The 18,678-nt window shown below is 43.4% G+C and overlaps 1 protein-coding gene and 1 long non-coding RNA gene across 2 annotated transcripts; both read right to left on the bottom strand.

Moving 5' to 3' along the window:
• Positions 1 to 26: 26 nt before the first annotated feature.
• Positions 27 to 18,640, bottom strand: LOC105894540 (collagen alpha-2(V) chain). The gene is made up of 40 exons (XM_042702951.1): positions 18,393 to 18,640; positions 17,885 to 17,938; positions 17,548 to 17,592; positions 17,017 to 17,070; positions 16,745 to 16,789; positions 16,520 to 16,573; positions 16,077 to 16,175; positions 15,936 to 15,980; positions 15,581 to 15,679; positions 15,383 to 15,436; positions 14,080 to 14,133; positions 13,877 to 13,975; positions 13,676 to 13,729; positions 13,316 to 13,414; positions 12,996 to 13,049; positions 12,458 to 12,511; positions 12,172 to 12,225; positions 11,929 to 11,982; positions 11,581 to 11,625; positions 11,211 to 11,309; positions 10,678 to 10,785; positions 10,155 to 10,208; positions 9,825 to 9,878; positions 9,670 to 9,723; positions 9,109 to 9,216; positions 8,431 to 8,484; positions 8,276 to 8,329; positions 7,900 to 8,061; positions 7,047 to 7,154; positions 6,360 to 6,467; positions 6,088 to 6,141; positions 5,502 to 5,609; positions 5,080 to 5,133; positions 4,714 to 4,821; positions 4,416 to 4,469; positions 4,132 to 4,239; positions 3,262 to 3,619; positions 2,613 to 2,800; positions 2,030 to 2,272; positions 27 to 1,425 (listed from the first exon to the last, which is right to left on the bottom strand). The coding sequence occupies exons 3-40, from the start codon at positions 17,566 to 17,568 to the stop codon at positions 1,279 to 1,281; spliced, it is 3,423 nt and encodes a 1,140-aa protein (XP_042558885.1). The 5' UTR covers positions 17,569 to 17,592; positions 17,885 to 17,938; positions 18,393 to 18,640; the 3' UTR covers positions 27 to 1,278.
• Positions 9,364 to 9,946, bottom strand: LOC116218133. The gene is made up of 3 exons (XR_004162698.1): positions 9,825 to 9,946; positions 9,670 to 9,723; positions 9,364 to 9,391 (listed from the first exon to the last, which is right to left on the bottom strand). It is a non-coding gene; the product is annotated as an uncharacterized LOC116218133 (long non-coding RNA).
• Positions 18,641 to 18,678: the final 38 nt, after the last annotated feature.

Here is an 18,678-nt window from a genome sequence, read left to right as displayed (position 1 = left end):
CCGAAAGAGTGTGTGCGCCCGTTTATTAAAATCATCACCTTGTGAAAATATCGCTACTTGGTTGAAGAAATCTAAAGCCCAGTGGTAATCTTCCCTTTAGACCTTTGGTTGTCATGCTTGATGGAGGTGGTCATCTATACTGAAGACATTAGGAGTTGAATGATTGCTTTAATCAGATGTGTAGCCTCTTGGAGAAACAAACAAACAAACAAAAACACACTGGCCTGGAGGTTCCGCAACAGAATTACATTAGAAAGATTATCAACTGGCAAACCAATGACAACAATTATGTCAAGTTATTAAATGTAGCGCAAGCCTCTACATTTGAGATTTTTTTAGTTATCATTTTGGCCAGTATCTGGAATGTCTTACCCGAACAAAAAAGAAATCAAGCTAGTGCTCAGTACAGACACAAATAACCATTCATACTGGCCAGACTGCACCTGTTTTTCATGCAGTCATGACCACATTATGTTAAGTGATTACCACAACCCTCACCTACAGTGCTTCACTGATGGCTGGGAAAACCTCATTATGCTGGCAGCGATTAATCATCTCTCAAACGACCGTGCATTAGCATAAATAACGTCTAGAGGTAGCATGCATGCATAATGTCATACATGAATGGGGTGCCATTTGAAATTTAATTTTCCAATCCAGGAGAGGTCGGAGATGGGGTGAGGGGTGATAAAAAAATGATATCAACAAACCACACAAACGCCATCCTTCCAGGGAGCTCTTTAATACAGGTTAACCCACCCGATGCCCTGGGACCCACCTGAGGGGCAGGGACAAAATTACATTAAAAAAAAAACAACTGAGCTTAGATTTCATATAGCACCACCCTGAAAGAATAACAAATACGACAATAATTATTCATTCAACATAAATAACTAACATATCAAGTTTTTTCAAATGTATTGCATGTGGTCATTTTCATTTTATTTCTGGTTAAAGAAATGGTGACTTTTTTGGATGGGTCAGCATGGTGTCTCAAAATCTCAAACCACCCAACCAGTAGGAATCCTGACAAAGTTCAACTTGGGAAGAAAAATACTGCTGTGGTTAAAAAAAAACAATCTCAATATGGCTCCATGGTATCGCCGTCTCCTTATAAATTTGGCATTTAGAGATATCTGAAAACATGTAATAAATACTTGTTTGTCTTGGGCAAGGAAGTCTCTATGTTTGTCAACAAGGCTGATTGCATCAGCAGATAGTTCATGGCTCCCATGGTGTTTCCCAAGGGAATATTAGATTAGGGAGATTTCCTTGGGTTTAGGAGAAACACACAGGGCCTATATCGATTCCGAACTCCTGATCAGCTCTTCCAACGTCCACAGCAGCCAGGTCCACGATGGGCAGTCTGGCTGGCTTCTGAGTCCGGTACTCGAAAACAGTCTTGCCCCAATCACTGGGGGCATCCTGTAGAGGCAAACCAACAAGGAATTATTACCATTAATAGTGTGAATGTTGCTGCATATACTACATTATGAGTATGTTATAGCGTACTTTCTTTTTTTTATGTTCTGGGGCTCTTGCCTTTATTTAGACAGGATTGAGTGACAGGAATCCGGGGGCCCGTGGGCCCTTGGACCCATATAAGGTTGGGATGCGGCCCTTTGTGTCACAGCACCCCCACAGTGTACATTCTTACACAACACAAAACACTGCTAATACTGAAGCACATTTGTATGATTTCACCTGAGACAGTCCTTCTGGTTTCAAAGAATCTGCTCAGTTTCAAACAGTACCACAGAAAGCATAGCTAGTACTCACTCATATGAATACATATAACAAAAAATTATATTTTACAATACTTTTTAGGATGTATGTATTGCATAACCTAAAGTAATCATATCACTGAATAGGCTAAATTGAATAAACGATCACACTTGATGTGTAACTGTTCAATGGCCACTCTGATTCATGTTGTTCTTCAAGGCGCAGTACTTAAAGCATATGCCAATTGTATATTTGTATCATTAGTCATGAAAGGAAAACAGACAAACAAAGCAAAACAACGTACGGAGCAGCTGTCCTCGGTAACAGTGTACTTCATTCGGTTGTTGCCGTAGGCGCGGAGATCCACGCCGTCGGCTCCCTTTAAGATGGCGGCCTTCTTCAGGTTGCCGGCGCTCTCGTCCTTGTAGGCCACGCTGTTGCGGCAGTGGAAGGTGAGTGTCTGCGTGGCCTCTTTGGACAGCAGGCGCACGAAGGTCAGCTGAACAGCCACCGAGTTACGAGAGGCCCCCTCATTCCCGTAGGTAAACTAAAACAACAGACAGAGCGCCTCACATTAGTGTTCATGCCACTTCACGGAGGAGTTTTAGACATTTTACACCTCTATGCAGTAAATGTCCTGGACAACAACTAGTTTTCTAGTAGGTAAATTGAAAGTAAAGTCAATTGAACTCTGGGTGGACATGCATCTTTAAATTTAAAGGTTTAAAACAGGTTTGATTGGGGAACTGTCATAGGGAAAGGGCAGCTTTTCGGGTAGGTAAAATGGCAGGTGCCCTGGGACAGACCTAATGCCAATGTAATTTAGATTTCAAGAGTCAATTGTAATGTCAGAACAATGTATTTGAAAGGCCATTATTTGCACTCACGCGGCTTCCTCCATTCATGTTGGCTCCAAACCAGATGGGCTTGGAATTGTTGGAGTTGGACGACCACCAAGACTTGCGTGGGATGCTGGCGGGACTGGCAGGGATGCAGGTCTCACCCGTGTCCATGTTGCAGCTCACCTTGATGGCATCATTCAGACTGCCCTCATTGGGATCGATCCAGTACTCACCTACAACAACATCCACAATAGATATTAACAAAAAGGGATCCATGAGGTTTAGTCAAATCTGCACCACTGACAGACCGAGAACATCTTTAAAGGTTTAATACTTAGAATTGATGTACTTCTTATTGTGTCAGAACAACGTGCTTAAAATGATGAAAGCGTCTGAACATTTCCGATGTAAGTCTCTTCCTTATAACTATTCACACCTGACCTCGGGGGAAAGTCATTTACCAGGCATCGCCTGCTTCTGCTGCGGCATAAATAGGCTTTTCCACCACCGAGGAGCTTTCATTTCCACAGCGTGAGATTAGACCCATTCAACCCAGTTATACTCAAACGGCCTGCCTGATCACGCCTCCCCCCTTAGATTTAACCCTTCCCCCTTCCCCTTCCCCACCCTACCCCCCTCTACATTTCCCATCTGTCACGCTGTCTTATCTGCGACTGTGCGACTCTCCACCCACCGCTCTTCTTGTGGGGGTAGCAGCGCTTGAGGTCGTCACAGGTGCGTGCCGGGTGCATGCGGGTGCCGTCGGGGCTCCTCATGCTGTCCAGCTGACTGCTCAGGGTCTTGAGGGAGATGTGGATGCCTGTGTCCACCCGGGCCTTGCCCGAGTCCTTGTTGATCGTGTTGCTGATGGGGAGCGCCTCGTCCCTGACGACCTCGGGCGGGGGAGCGGGGTCCTGGTCGGAGGCGACGTACGGGGAGCCCGCGTCCTCGCCCTCGTAGTCAGGGAAGGTGGCAAAGAGATCGTCCGCAATGCCCGTCGGGGGGCCGGCGGGGCCGGGGAGACCCGGGGGGCCAGCCTCTCCTGGAGGTCCCTGAGGGTCAAAGAGGGGAGAGCAAGTTGGGAAAGAGCTGTGCCGTTTGTCTTGAGGTCATGAGTAGTCCCAGGGAGCACGCATACTGATCAACATGTACATCTGTGCTGTAAGTCACACACAGCTCAGACATACATAAATATGAGCATCTACTAAATACATTAATATAAATAATTTTATAGTTCAATGACAAGCTTTATAAAAGACATCAACTTTGTCAAACTGGCTCTTTTTCTTAATCTACGTTTAACAAAAATATGTTTTAGATTACCCCACCCCCGGCCAACTCCCCTCACCAAAATAGTTCCCCAAACACTTGAAAATGATGTCTATGTAAATTTGAATGTTTTGTTTTTTAATGTTTTTTCATATAACATCCAAATAATTAGAGCAAATGTAATTTGACAAAACCAAATTGATGAATATTCAGATATTCAACCTGAATCCAACCAAAGACTTTTCAATAATAAGCCTGTCCCTGTTCTGAAGTATAGACAGTCCACAAGGCTCACCTCTGGTCCAAGTTCACCATATTCTCCACGAGTTCCAGGAGAACCCTGAGGTCCAGGCATTCCCTGGTCTCCCTCCTTTCCTTGTGGTCCAACCGGACCTGGGTTACCCTAAAGACAGCCGTGCACATTTTGTAATGACAAATGATTACACTGATAATATCCAAATCTGATTGTGGGGCTTATATTATAATGATTATCTCTCAATTTGATCATACTGATAATATTATATTGATTATATCTCTATCTGGGCTATGGTGTGTCGACTCCACCACTCCAGAACTCACCCTTGGGCCACCAGGTCCAACGATTCCACGACCCCCAGCATCTCCTGTTTGACCCTTGAAACAGAATCAAGCATAAAGCTGTTGTTCGGTTTGGACTCATGAAAATACTTTAAATCCTTGAAAAATACAAGAGCTGCACACTTCAGAGAAAAGGGTTCTGTACTGAAACTTGACTCTTTTGACACAAAGACGTTGATGTAAAACTGTACAGTTGTTTACAAAGTCAATACAAAAGTTCTATACATCTGAAAACAAGAGCACTGATGTAAAGTTGTATAGTGAAGGCTGTTAGACTTACAGCTATTCCAGGGAGGCCTTGGAGTCCGGTGAACCCTCTGTGACCTTTCTGACCTCTCTCTCCTTTGTCTCCTTTCTCGCCCTTATCTCCTTGTGGTCCCTGTGGCCCCTGGATCCCACACAACACAACACAACACATTACACGGAGCCCAGTGCAAATCAGCTTACAATCTTACACTATATTGTACTGCAATGTTTAACTCAGGCAGTTAACCACACACACAGTCATATAACAGGTTTTAGATTAGGAAATATATACAGTGGAATATGTATATATATCCATATATACAGTATATATATATATATATATATATATATATATATAATATATATATGAATTTCTTCACCAGAAATGGCCTTATCTTACCAGCTTTCCACGAGTGCCAGCTGGGCCACTAGAGCCAGGGGGACCTCTTGACCCCTGTCAGCAAACACAAACACAAACACACCGAAAAGCTCTTCAGCAGAGAGACATGAACTACTGTGTACTTCAAGCTCTACATCTAGAACTCTGACTGACTGATCACAAATACTTTTTCAGGTGGCACAAGAACTGCAATCCCTCTGAAAGAAAGAGTCGACTAGGACATAGAGCATGCCTTCATAACTTAAGATGATGTCTAACATTTTAAATGATATCTCTCACAGAAAAGAAAAACATTTGCTTGCCCTGAGGTACTGCGCTAGTGGTGATTAGTGGCTCTTGTTTGTTCCATAGACAGCAGAAAGAATAGATGAATGGTTGAACAAATAGAATAGGGATATTGGCAGGGGCCTGCGCTGTCTCACCTGATTTCCTCTCTTTCCTGGGTCTCCAGTTGAGCCAACTGGCCCCGGAGTTCCAAGTGCGCCCGCAACACCTGCCAGTCCTTCAGGACCTGGATTTCCTCTGTCACCCTACAAAACAAACAAATAAATAAATAAACAAACAAACTGATAAGTAAAGCAGCATAATCAGACAGGAAATGTAAACAGCAGGCTTTGTTTACCATCCTACTCTATGTTATCCCTTTGGAAACAGCCTTTAATTAATTGGCAAATGCTTCTTTCAACATGGTAATATGGCATAGCTGCAAAGGGACCCAGTATTGCATGACATCAAAAAACTCTTTCAAGAAAGCCTGACAAGAAATGATGAGGACACTTCCATAAAGCAAATGATGTATTTTATGAAAGGCTTTTATGAAAGATGAATTATATGACGTATGCAAAAACAACAATTATACAATGAGGAATCCATCATTACCATTTTCCTTGAACCAAAATATATAGGTTACAGAGGCACGAGAGAATTCAGCTCTGACTGCATAATGAATAGTGAGAGGGTTTTTCGGTGATTTTTATCACAGAGCTGTGTTGCAGTGACTTTCCTTACCCTTTCTCCAATGCTACCATCTTTTCCTGGTATTCCATCAGATCCTGCTAGACCCTACAAAGAAAACACACAAATGAATGAATGACTGAGTGATTGTAATCTCATATGCAATAATGAAGTAAAAAGTGTCATTATTCCAGAGCCTGTATAACCCCATGACAACAATCTAAATGTGCATATGTCAATCTGAAAGCAGCAGTGACAGTAGAGCAGTGGGCCCCGAGCAGCTAAACTCTGGAGCCGGAGGGCACGGTCATAGGGAGGTCCTGCACCTCTGATCCAGCTTCTCCTCGAGGTCCGCGGAGGCCCATTAATCCTGCAATCCCTGGAGGTCCTTTCTGTCCAGGACCGCCCGATTGACCATTCTTTCCTGGAGGTCCCTGGAGGCACATGAAATCCCTGTAAGTATTTTTCCTATACAAAGACTCTGTTACTGGCTAAAGGGCATCTTGAATCAGCTGCAAAAGCCTTCCCCTGTCAAAACAGGATGATAAATATCACCGTAGCAGCTAAGTTGGCAGCCATTGTTTTTGGGGGACCTTTTTCTTTTTAAAACCTCTTGTTAGGATACCAGAGGAAGCATTTGGTACGACACTATGGTCATACAAAATAAACCCACCTGAAACTTTTTTAGGATAGACTTAAGATCCTCAAGATATTTGGACTGTGACATGGACTCAGCTACAGGCAGCCACCATATATTGTACCCAATATTCAGCTCAGTCATTAGTCTTTAGTGGCATGGGTGTTTCTGAATTCCAGTGTAGCTTTACAATCTAATTGTAGGGCTGTCATATTTCCATGTACATAGACTATTTACAATAAATGCAAATGGCTAAAAACAAAATCTTCAAAAATATGGTTTATTAAGGGCCAGTGTAAATGAATCATGTCATGTACTAGGTTAACCCTAAGACTGATCCTACGGTTAACACACAGGCAGTAGGATTGACACTCACAGCGGGACCAGGGAGGCCCATCATGCCCCTCTCTCCCCTCATGCCAGGCATGCCCACCAGCCCTCTCATGCCCGTGGTGCCAGAGGGACCTGGAGGCCCCGTGGGACCCTGAGGAAGAAAGACAGATGAGATGGAGGGGAAAGAGGTGAAACCAGCATGAAAACACTCAATGAATGAATGAATGAATGAATGAGTGAGTGAATGAATGAATGAGTGAATGAATGAATGAATGAATGAATGAATGAGTGAGTGAGTGAATGAATGAATGAAATGATATAATGAAATACAAAGGTCATATTTTCGGAGACCATATAACCCTATGAGAACAATCTAAATATGCATATGTAAATGTAAATCTTAATGCAGCTATGATGCTAGAAACCAGCAGGAAACACATTCATTAGGGTTACTTTAAGCATTCACCCTGTGCCACAGTGTTGGCTGCCGTCTAACACAAGGCACAGGAGCAGGGAAGCGATAAGTAAAGTCTCTAATGAAAGGTAATTACACCCTTAATGATCCCTAACATGTCTAACCAGTAAACTATTGGCAAACTGTCTTATCTTCTAGATCAATCCTGTGCCAATTATGCTGTCAACAGGACTAGAAAGATTCAACCAGTGAATGTTAATAAATACTAATTGACTACCAAAAGTGTATCAGAATAAAACCACATGTTGCTAGCTATACTAAACAGCAGTTTTTACACACTGAACTAATCACAGCAGCAGGTGTTAATCGAATTAAAGGGAATGGGTTATTCTATTATTCTTTTGTCATTTTATTTTATTTTATATTATATTTTATTATCTTTTTCGGGTTTTTGTTTGCAAAAATGACTTTCCCATGTTACCTGTTGTCCATCCTCTCCTGCGTCACCCTTGTCACCAAGGCCACCAGCTGAGCCAAGGGCTCCACGCTCCCCCACGCGCCCCATGGGACCCTTCTCCCCATGGATGCCCTTAACACCGGCCTTCCCAGGCTGTCCTATTGGCCCGGCCTCTCCAACCCCTCCCTGGAAAGAGCAGTAAAGTACTGTTGACTCAACACTAATAACACTATGACACAGTATGACACGTATATGACTAAATGTCAGCATACTTAATATACAACTGGAGTGGGTGAGTGTTTGTTGTATAGAATTCGTACAGGCATAATAGTCAGTTGGCCAAATCACAACATAACTGCAAGTGGGAGTTTACATTAATAACTGAAATAGAAATACTCACAGCAGCACCAGGTGTTCCAACGCCACCAGGAGATCCAGGGAAACCGTGTGAACCCTGCGTGAAGAAAGGGGGAACATTCAATTTCAAACGCCACTGAAAATACTGAGTTTGATGGTGACCTCCATGTGGAAAACAGTGAACACAGGAACACTCACCGAAGCGCCTTGTGTTCCTCTAGCACCCTTCAGTCCGCCCACTCCAATAAGTCCCTGGAGACAAATTACCACATAATTCAGTTAAAACTGAAGTCCACATTAACCTTTACTAGGGTGAGACATCCTTTGTAAACACTCTGGTGACAAATGATAGCAAAGCTGGAGTGTATATATGACCTCATAAAAAACAAAAACAAAAGTTTCCTTGTCTTCCAGCAGGCCGACCCTGAGTTTCACTGCAGGCCTTTGCATTACTCTAATTTGTGTTGGCATCACATCATGGATTACCATGCAATAATGTACTGTGTTTGTTTACAGGTGCAGTCCTAAATGATGGAGAAAGGTTGTGGATATTTGAGCTCAGCAGCCAATCAAATCACACCTCTCCCATCTGTACTCCTGAAGCAACGTGTGGATTGGCTGGAAAAGTGTATGGCCTGGTCAGAGTAACTTTGTTTCTCATTGACAGGGCCTGGACTGTGTATGAACACCATTCGTGTTGTTGAATACACACACTGAACATACAACTAGTGGAATGTGAGGAGAGCTTTGAGTTTGGTGAAAAAGTGCAATGGATTATAATCAAGGACTGAACCTTTAACGATATACATTTTAACCTCTAAAACAGAAAACATCATCCATACAGAAGTAAGTGACCCACACCGCTACCAAACTCACCCGAGGACCAGACTTTCCAGCCATACCCTGTGGGCCCGCAGACCCTGCCTCTCCCTTGGCACCAGGCTCGCCTGTTTCACCTTTCACCCCTGGCTGACCATCAGGACCCTGACAGGAAATGACTGCCGTTACAAACACTTAGGGTCATGTGACTCATTTAACAGGAAATCAAAACATTTGACAGGAACTCAAACATCTCCCATTAAGAGAAATCAGTGGTCTTACTCACCGGGACACCAGCAAATCCAACAGGACCACTAGGACCTGTTTCACCACGAGAACCCTAAAACAAGATATTACATGAGGAAAGGCTTTATGACTGTGCTGCTGATAATAAAACCTGATTCTGATTCTGATTCTGATTCTGATTCTGAATTGCCTTGACAGAGATTCAACTCTTGGACTTTCTCCAACTTTCGTTGTGAGCAACAAAAAAAAAGATTGAAAAAGCAGTCAAACCAGAGCCCCACACCTGAACAAGGGATCTACATCCAGTGGTGTCTGGACAACATCACAACACAAACACAAACACAAACACAAACACAACACGCATCTACTCACGGCCACAGCTCTGGCTCCAGGGTTTCCTGAAGGGCCTCTGGGTCCAGACTCGCCCTGCGGCACACAACGCAGGATTAAAACACAAACGTAAAACACTTTGAGCGAGCATTCATACGGATGCACACGTATGACTGAAGAGCATTCAGCCTTCTCACCTTCTCTCCATTGTGCCCAGCTGGGCCTGGAGGTCCAAGTGCACCAGGCAATCCCTACAAGACATGGACAACGCCAAGGTGTAACAGATTACATTAGTACAGTAATGGTAATAATAGTAATAGCACAGCAATAGTAATAGTATTGGTATCAAAGGTATAGATGGAGGCAGGGAAAAGCAGGCATGAATTTTTATATTAATGTCTGATCTTTTTCTTGATTTGAAATGTACTGATATTACAGAGTAATCAGTGTGACTGATGCATTAATTTAATTTTACAAAAAGAAAAAAGCGAAGAGAATATTGCCCCAGAGGGACTGGCATTACTCACCCTTGCACCATCAGCTCCTGCTTTCCCCTCATTTCCTTTGCCTCCAATGCCTCCCTAAAATATTGGAAATGAGACTCTGAGCTGAGAGGCAAAAACTTCATAACCAAAACAAAACCAAGGTCAGGATCTCAATGATTGTGGCTACGCAATAATGAGCTCAGCAACACACACACAAAAATGAGATCCGCATCTCAATGGAGCTCATCACGCCGAAACCAGGGGTACATACACGAACTGAAACAGATTTCATGATGGAGAAGCTTGAGCAGGGAGTTATGGAAGCAACGTCATTATCTCAGTTCATTTCCTGCATAACATGTAGACTTGGAAGGACACACACTGACAAACCAGGAAACACAAGCCAGGAAACACACATACTGCTAAAATGGACACTATCTCTGTATTGTAAAAGCCAATGTGGCCACCTTCTAAATACTAAACAAACAACTGCAATTGCAAATGCGAATTACGACTATAATTTCAATTCTCATTGTAAGGTCAGAGGTCACCTGAAGACACTTACTCTCTCTCCTTTAGGTCCAGAGGTGCCAGGAATACCTCTCTCTCCAGGCATTCCCTGCAGGCCTGCGGCTCCCACTTCTCCAAGATTGCCCGAGGGGCCAGCATTACCCTGAGGCAAAGTTAATAGATCATCTACACACTTCCTTGCCAATGAATGGGGCAATTTGTGCTTAATGATAAACTGCATTTACAGAAATCAATAAATATACTGTATTTAATTTTCCACCCACTAACCAGCAATGGTCCTCCACTTTATTCCCATGCAATTATTTCCATACATTTCCAAAGTCTCCCCAATGCATTGGTCTGTTCCTAACATACACTGATACTGACACTGACATTGCCAATCGTCAAAATAACCCTTCCCTAAGAAGATAACAATGTATAAATAATAGTTGCGTATAATAACATTAATAGCAGCGTGTATCTGCAAGGCTAAGAGGCTATGAGGACAGGACACTGCAGGGTCATGGTGAAACATCACAGCACCCTGGTGTCCTTGTAGCTGTGAGTGGGCATGCATGACTGTCTCACCTTGGCGCCATCGGGTCCAGGTGTGCCTGAGATGCCTTTGGGTCCGTTGAGGCCATTTGACCCAGGTTCCCCTCTCTCTCCAGGGGTTCCTCGCTCACCCTTAGACAAAGAAGAAGGGATTTCAGTGGTGTTTATCAACCATGCAACGCTACACAAGGACTGGACTAAGTATTCAATGAAGGATGGGCCTGTCCCAAATGTCTACCATTGCTTGAGTAAAAATTGAAGTGCAATCGGTGGGGATAAGTATTACAGGTAACACTCCCTAGATTGCTGTTTCAGATGATGAATATTATGGATAAAACCATATACATTGCCCAATGAAATACTGAGTATTGTAAATTATTGGCCAATTGACCAATCAGCTTACTCTTGGTCCTGTTGGTCCAACAGATCCAGTCTCTCCGTTGACTCCCTATGAAGCAAAAAAAATGTGGTCAGCATATATCATCGAAACACATCGGAACAGTTAGCAAGCTAAAGGATTCGGGCTTAGCAACAATGGAATCAATTATAACCAAGCAAATTATCCAACGTTATCCTTGTCCGTGAAAAGATCAACAGGTGGGCTTTTTTTCAAAATGAACCAAATGTTTCCTTTGTGGGCTATACATGCATACCTAAATACATGTCTGAGGGGTCCTGTTATTAGAAAATATTGGATGAGGCAGAGGCAAATAAGTAGTTACCTAGCACTCACATAGCTTCCCACACTCACCTCGTTTCCTGGCTTTCCTGACTCTCCTGGTGGGCCTGCGGATCCAGGCAATCCCTTGAAAATACCCAGAAAAAAAGTGTTAAAGACTCAAATTAATAACATCCTGTCACAGCACAACCACTTAAGATTTAAGAGGATTTGTGGCAGTGGTCGGCGATCCGAAAAAAGCGTGACAATACCCCTCAATCCTAAACCCTTTTAGAAACCCTTTCTTGTACGAGGCGCTGAAGGTCAAGAGCCTACCTGGAATCCATTCAGCCCTGGTGGCCCCTGCTCACCTCTCTTTCCGGAAAGGCCCTGAGAGAGAAAGAGAGAGAGAGAGAGAGAGAGAAAGAGAGAGAGAGAAAGAGAGAGAGAGAGAGAGAGAGAGAGAGAGAAGAAAACGAGAGAGAAGCAGAGAAACGCATGGACAAACCAGCTTTCATATACAACAGCAACTGAGCAAAAACTCCATCATAAATTATACAGGGTTCTCTGCGAGCACACAGTGCAGAATTCAATAGAACCCGATCAGATAAGAGACACTTACGCCCGGTCCAGGTGGCCCTGCCGCCCCCTCCTCTCCATCTTTTCCATTTCCTCCCTGCAACGTCAAGACCAACTCATTAGTTATTCCCCCATTTCTTTTCCCTTCTCACCATAACCTCCACTCCACTACATTAAAATTACATTTATTCAGTTCTGAAGGCTGTCCATTCTTAACGCTATCAGCACTCCCTGTCTCGGCCTCTCTCAAGAGACCCACTTCAATCCGGCTCAAAGTGAAAGAGAGAAGAGAGACAGAAAAATACACAAACTGTATTGGAAGATGGGCCCTCTTCTTTGGTTTAGCATAACGAACTGTACAGGGACACCGGTTTGATTTATGCATGCACAAATGACCCTTCAGTGGGCATTGACTTGGTAATTCAGCCCGTCCCTGATAAGGAGAACGCTGTCCTCAGAGTACACAGAGATAATAGATCATTCTAGAGAGCATCCAGCTGTGATCCGGCCCAGATTCGGCCCTGATCTGACTAAGGTCTGGTCCAGCGTCAGATGTTTGGTTGGGGAAGGGCAACACTCACTCTCTGGCCAGGCACTCCAGGGGTCCCTGCCTCTCCGATCTTTCCTGCATCTCCCTGGAGACGAAATGGGGGAATAAACACATTTTTCAGACTTCACACAACTCAACTCATTTCAAAAGCACTGCATTAGATATACATATTCTATGCTATGGATATGTTTCAGATGTTGGGTATAATGGGGATGTATCAATGGAAGCAGGTTCTACAGTGTACAGGTATTACAATGCAAACAGTATTCACTAATTCCAGTGCTAATGCCAGTGAACTGTATGAAATCCCTACAGGAACAAACAGGGTTCTGAACGCTAGCTTTTACTCACACTGAAACCTTTTGGCCCAGGCAGGCCCAGTGACCCTGCCAGACCTCTGGTACCGGCAGATCCAGCGGGACCTGGACCACCATCCTCTCCTGCACTTCCCTGCCAAGGAGAAGGGGAAAAGGGTTATTATCTATCTGTCTATCTCCTATTAAGTAAAGCTAACATGAAGTCTGAGAATTGTGTAAATGCTAAGATGACATTTATGTTTAATTACAGCAGATGTGTGTGAGCAAGTGACAGTGACTTAATAAATTAATCAATAAAGAAACACACGCCATATTTTGGCATGAAGACAAAGTAGCAGGTGCCACGGATAGGTTAATGAAAGGTAAATCTCTGACATTTGTCGGTGGCATTTACCTGTGGTCCTAGTTTGCCCTCGGGTCCTGTTGTTCCAGACAGCCCAGTCAAACCCTAAAGGGAAACAGCACATTGACTCTCCACTGCAAGTGAGCCATCTGGATGTGTTATGATCAAGGCAAACAGTACCGAGAGACAAGATTAAGATGAGATTAACACCTTGCATGTCTCGGACTAAAGAGGAAGTGATGCGGTTCTTACCCTAGCCCCTGGGAGGCCTGATTCTCCTAAGCGTCCAGGGTCTCCACCGCCTCCCTTCAGGCCAGAGGATCCAGAGCCACCACGCTCACCTTGGGCACCCTAAGGACGAGAAACAGTTCAGTGAGCATGTCGAGAAATATCAACTCAAATGATTTTAAGAATAAGTCATTCTAATTAATAATCAATAACCTTTTGTTGCCTACCTTTTGACCAGGAAGGCCATCACCACCAGAGAAACCTCGATTACCTGGAACCCCCTGATTAAAGACACAAATCATTAATTTGATTGATACTGTTTGTCTTTTACAGATGCTGAAAGCAAGCAAAGTTAACATGTGCTGCCCTGATAGCTCAGGAAAGAAAAAACAGCTCACTCAAGTATTCTTTTAAAAGAACGGGTTTCAGTAGCTGTAATATATTGGATATCTTTAAATGGGTTATTAATTGAATTTAATGCTCTGGTTAATGTAACAAGGCTAACCAATTGTAGTTCCACTGTTTCTGATCTCATGACTGTTTCAAGTGCCAGTTCATTGACAACTTCAACCCAGTTGTATTGCTGCTTAGGCATAGAGTATACACCCACACTTAGTTCCCCTTCGAGTATTTAATGAGATCTCAGTGGTTCATAACTCGTTCCTTATCTCATACAGGCAGAGCACGATCTGCTGTAGGGGGAGGACACTTTAGAGCAGCCTCGCCTGAGCTTCATCATCTCGTCAGCCTCATCAGTTTCCACTGTGGGTGGTGGCAGCCACTTTACAGTGATAGGGCAGTGGTGGAGGTTTCCACGATAGCACACATTTTGAGAAAAACTGTATACTTTGTCTAAATTGCATGTTGTTTTGGATAAATAGGTCTAATGAATGAGTGAGTGAGTGAATGAATGAATGACTGAAGGAATGAATGAACGAACGAACGAAAGAACAAACAAACAAACAAATGCATAAATGAATGATATAATGAATGAATGAATGAATGAATGATATCATGAATGAATGAATTATATAAATGCATGAATTTGATGAAAAAATGAATGAAATAATGAATGCATGAATGCATGAATGAATGAATGAATGACATAATGAAAATGGAGACGGAGGTGGTGCTCACCCTCTCTCCAACAGGCCCAGCTTCTCCTGAGGACCCTGCGTCTCCTCTGACTCCTCTCTTCCCCTCCTCCCCCATCGGACCCATCTCGCCGTGTTGCCCTGGTGAACCCTAAAATATGGATTTTGTCGCACATTTATTTATTGTTGTTGTTGTTGTGGTGTTGGTTGTGTTTGTGTCACTGGTTCATGCTAGTTGAAGGTGAGCGAATCTGAATGACCCTGATTCTCATTCAGAGCTTTCCTCGTCTTATGTAACATTCCTGAGAGATGGATTTGAATCATAGTGACTTTGACATTGACTTTCCACTTTAATGGAAAAACACTGACACATGTCGCTTTCGTAGCACGTAGTACTGACAGTATTTTCATTTTTTGTTTTGATAAATACACTCACAGTTTCTCCTTTAAGACCAGGCTCTCCTTTGTATCCTGAAACTCCCAAGTCACCCTGTTGGCCAGAGAGCATTAGAGGTGAAACAGGATGTCCCATTCTGTAATTCATGTAATGAATGACTAAGGTACAGCTGGCATAGTGAAATGGTTCAGTGCCCTAAATTACAATGTAAGGTCACATATAAAGACAGTTCATTACCCCTGAACCTTTGACCCCTGGGAATCCGGTGGTTCCTTGAGGTCCGGGAGGGCCATGTGGCCCAGAGAGCCCTGCGGCCCCCAGAATGCCGGGCAATCCCTGTGGAAGAACCGCACATCATTGATACAACATTCACACACTTAAATCACGCTAAACGCACCGAAAACACAGACACACACGTCCACATTATTCATCTACCAGGCAGCTGTGAGCTGTGAGCTGTGAGCTCAACACTCACAGAACACACACTGGTGCATTACTGGTGCACACTGGTGCATTACTCCTCTGCCATGCTGATATTTCTAGCTCCCCCGGTGCTCACAGTCCAGTGGGGCCCTCCGAGAGGGCAACTTACCGAGGGTCCTTTAGATCCTGGGCCTCCGTCAGTCCCAGCCGCTCCCTGTGGACATTACCAACACACATCAGCCTTCTTTCAACACTGTTAATCATCATCAGCTTTTTCAGCAGAGGCTAAGCAGGAACAGGTGATGCCCACCTGGTTGCCCGATGATCCTGCTGAGCCCAGTCGACCAGTCTCCCCTCTCTGGCCCTGTTGTCCACCTGTGCCTCTGGCTCCAGTGGGGCCTGCTTCACCCTGGGCAGGAGAGGAGGAGATCAAGTGCTTTAGGCAAATACCAAGATCTTAAAAATAAAATGTCCTATCATATTCAGCTAGTGTGTCGCACTTGATCCATAATGACTCATCTTCTCATGATGGAGAGAGATCATATCGTTTTCACTATCAAGTGGTGCACTTGATTGAAATACAGTATACTTGACATGCTAATATTGAAATACGCAAAATAGTGAAGCATAGTTGGTCTAAACATAGCAACCTCTCTCCGACTCAAAAATCAATCCACAGTCCTAGCCATGCGTCAGTACCCCTCTCCATCTTGACTAGACCCGTGGTTACAGATACAGGTAAAGTGTTCTTACCTTCATACCTGGACCACCTGGAAAACCAGAAGATCCAGTGATTCCCATTGGACCCTGTTGAAACAGACACCTATGAGGTCATTGCATAGTGCATAAAGCTCTGTTATGTTCATCTGTGAGCATAGAAAGGGCTGATAAAGGGCTCAGTTGGTTTTCACATGATGCAACTCATTATGTGTGGTATGGCCTATCTATGCAAAAATGAACACAAACAAAAGAACTTACCAATGGGCCTGGTTTACCAATATCCCCAGATGATCCTCGTTTTCCCTAAAACAAACAGGAAAGAATTGGCCTATTCATAATCATGTTGATTCTCTGATGATCTCTCAATACAACTTGTTAAATGGAGTTGTTGGACCACAGAACAAACAAGGGCACAAACTAAACATTTGGTGTTGAATTATGCATTATGAATCATTATCTATTTACAGTAATCATTATTATTCATTCAATTAAACATCCAGGTCTATTTAAATGATTGCATCATGTCGTACCACAGGGCCAGATGCTCCAATCCTTCCCCTGTCTCCTGGCATTCCCAGTGGACCCTGCACAACGATGCAACATGCAGAAAAACCACATAATCACACGCCCAGTCATGAGTTATGGCACATAACATCACAGTGATGAATGAAGTAGCATGAAGTAGCATAACCCAACGAAACCCCCAATTTAAACCAGCTGTTGTATTATTCCTGTCTGATTGACTATAGGAATGCATCAGTGTAAGTAGAAATGATACTTTGTTATTTCTAAAGAAAATGCTTCTAAAACTGCAGAAAAATACGGTATAAAACTCATCATTAGGGTCAGCAGTACTTATTCAGCTGTGAAGTCACAGCAACCCGACGAGCACGTCAGCTAAATTAATTGCCCATCTTAATTGGAAAGGGGACTTTCGTGCTTTATGGTGATGTGAGCTGTGTTTGATTGAACTGTCAGTGGGCTATTTATCACAGGTCTGATTTGTGTGAGAGTAACGATGACTGGGGGAAAACATGATGGCTGTTCTGCCACACACTCACCCGTGGACCCAGGCCGCCCATGTGACCAGGTTTGCCTGACTCTCCCTGTTAAGACACACACACACAAACATAAACACAAACACAGAATATCATATACACATGACTATGCACACACACACACACACACACACACACACACACACACACACACACACACACACACACACACACACACACACACACACACATTCAGGGAAACAGAAATACACACACACACATGTTTAAAGCTGTTTCAAATACCCAGTCAAAAAGCAATGCAATCCAAAAACCTCAGAATACAATCATTTCAAACAGAGTTCATGAATATATATCAATAGAAATCGTCGAAGTTGATTACCTTCGATCCAGTCACCCCTGGTTCACCCCTGGATCCTAACAGACCTCCGTGTCCCTTAAATGACAGACAAACACACATGAATAATTCAAACACCTTGGAACTCTACCAGCTGTCTTTGCCTCACAGCTATCAATAAGAGTGTCCTTGGTTTTGTATTGTACAGAAAACTCCTTCAGGAAAGATTTCCCTCAGGTTTGCTTCTTTACATTAGAAATCATGTTCATTTTCAGTCTAAGTATAGTATTACCATAATTGGGATATGAGGCTATTGCCTCAAGAAATCCTGGTTGTTTACTGAGTATTCATCTCTATGTGACTATCCAAATGAAAGTTAAACATTTTGAGCAGCATTTGGACTAACTGTATAACTAATGATACATATTAACCAAGTCTATACAAATCCAAGTCACTGTATTTGTGAAACCTGTACTTGAATTATCTTATTAAAATCAAATGTCAGAACAAAGCCCTCTGATTGCCTGAGAGTTAAGGACTACTTCAAACTTACCTTCAGTCCCCTCAGTCCTGGTTGTCCTGGCAACCCATGGAACCCCCTGGCCCCCTGAAACAAACAAGTTCAACATTTAAGACAAGAACTTGAAGCCTTTTATATCTCTCTTTCCAACACTGGTCTTACTCACACCAAACCACAGGTGCACACTATTTTTGCAAGAGTGAACTACTTAGGTTTCTAGATTGTTCTGTGGGTTTTGACTATTAAACAAACATTTGAAACGGGTGGCTCTAATCTGAGGAGGGCTAACTTGGATCAAAGGTGCTGATACTGCCCAGAT

This window comes from Clupea harengus, chromosome 21 (assembly GCF_900700415.2).
Source record: "Clupea harengus chromosome 21, Ch_v2.0.2, whole genome shotgun sequence".
Taxonomy (NCBI): Eukaryota; Metazoa; Chordata; class Actinopteri; order Clupeiformes; family Clupeidae; genus Clupea; species Clupea harengus.
Note: the sequence above shows the minus strand (reverse complement) of the source record. Positions and strands in the feature narration are given on the sequence as shown.

Coding starts and splice junctions, on each gene's coding strand:
- LOC105894540 (XM_042702951.1), bottom strand. CDS start 17,568: ATGGGCGGCCTGGGTCCACGG. Junction 14,134..15,382: donor CTGGTCTTAAAGGAGAAACT/GTGAGTGTATTT, acceptor GTCTTTAATCAG/GGGGTTCCAGGTAATCGAGG. Junction 9,724..9,824: donor CTGGGCACAATGGAGAGAAG/GTGAGAAGGCTG, acceptor TGTGTGCCGCAG/GGCGAGTCTGGACCCAGAGG.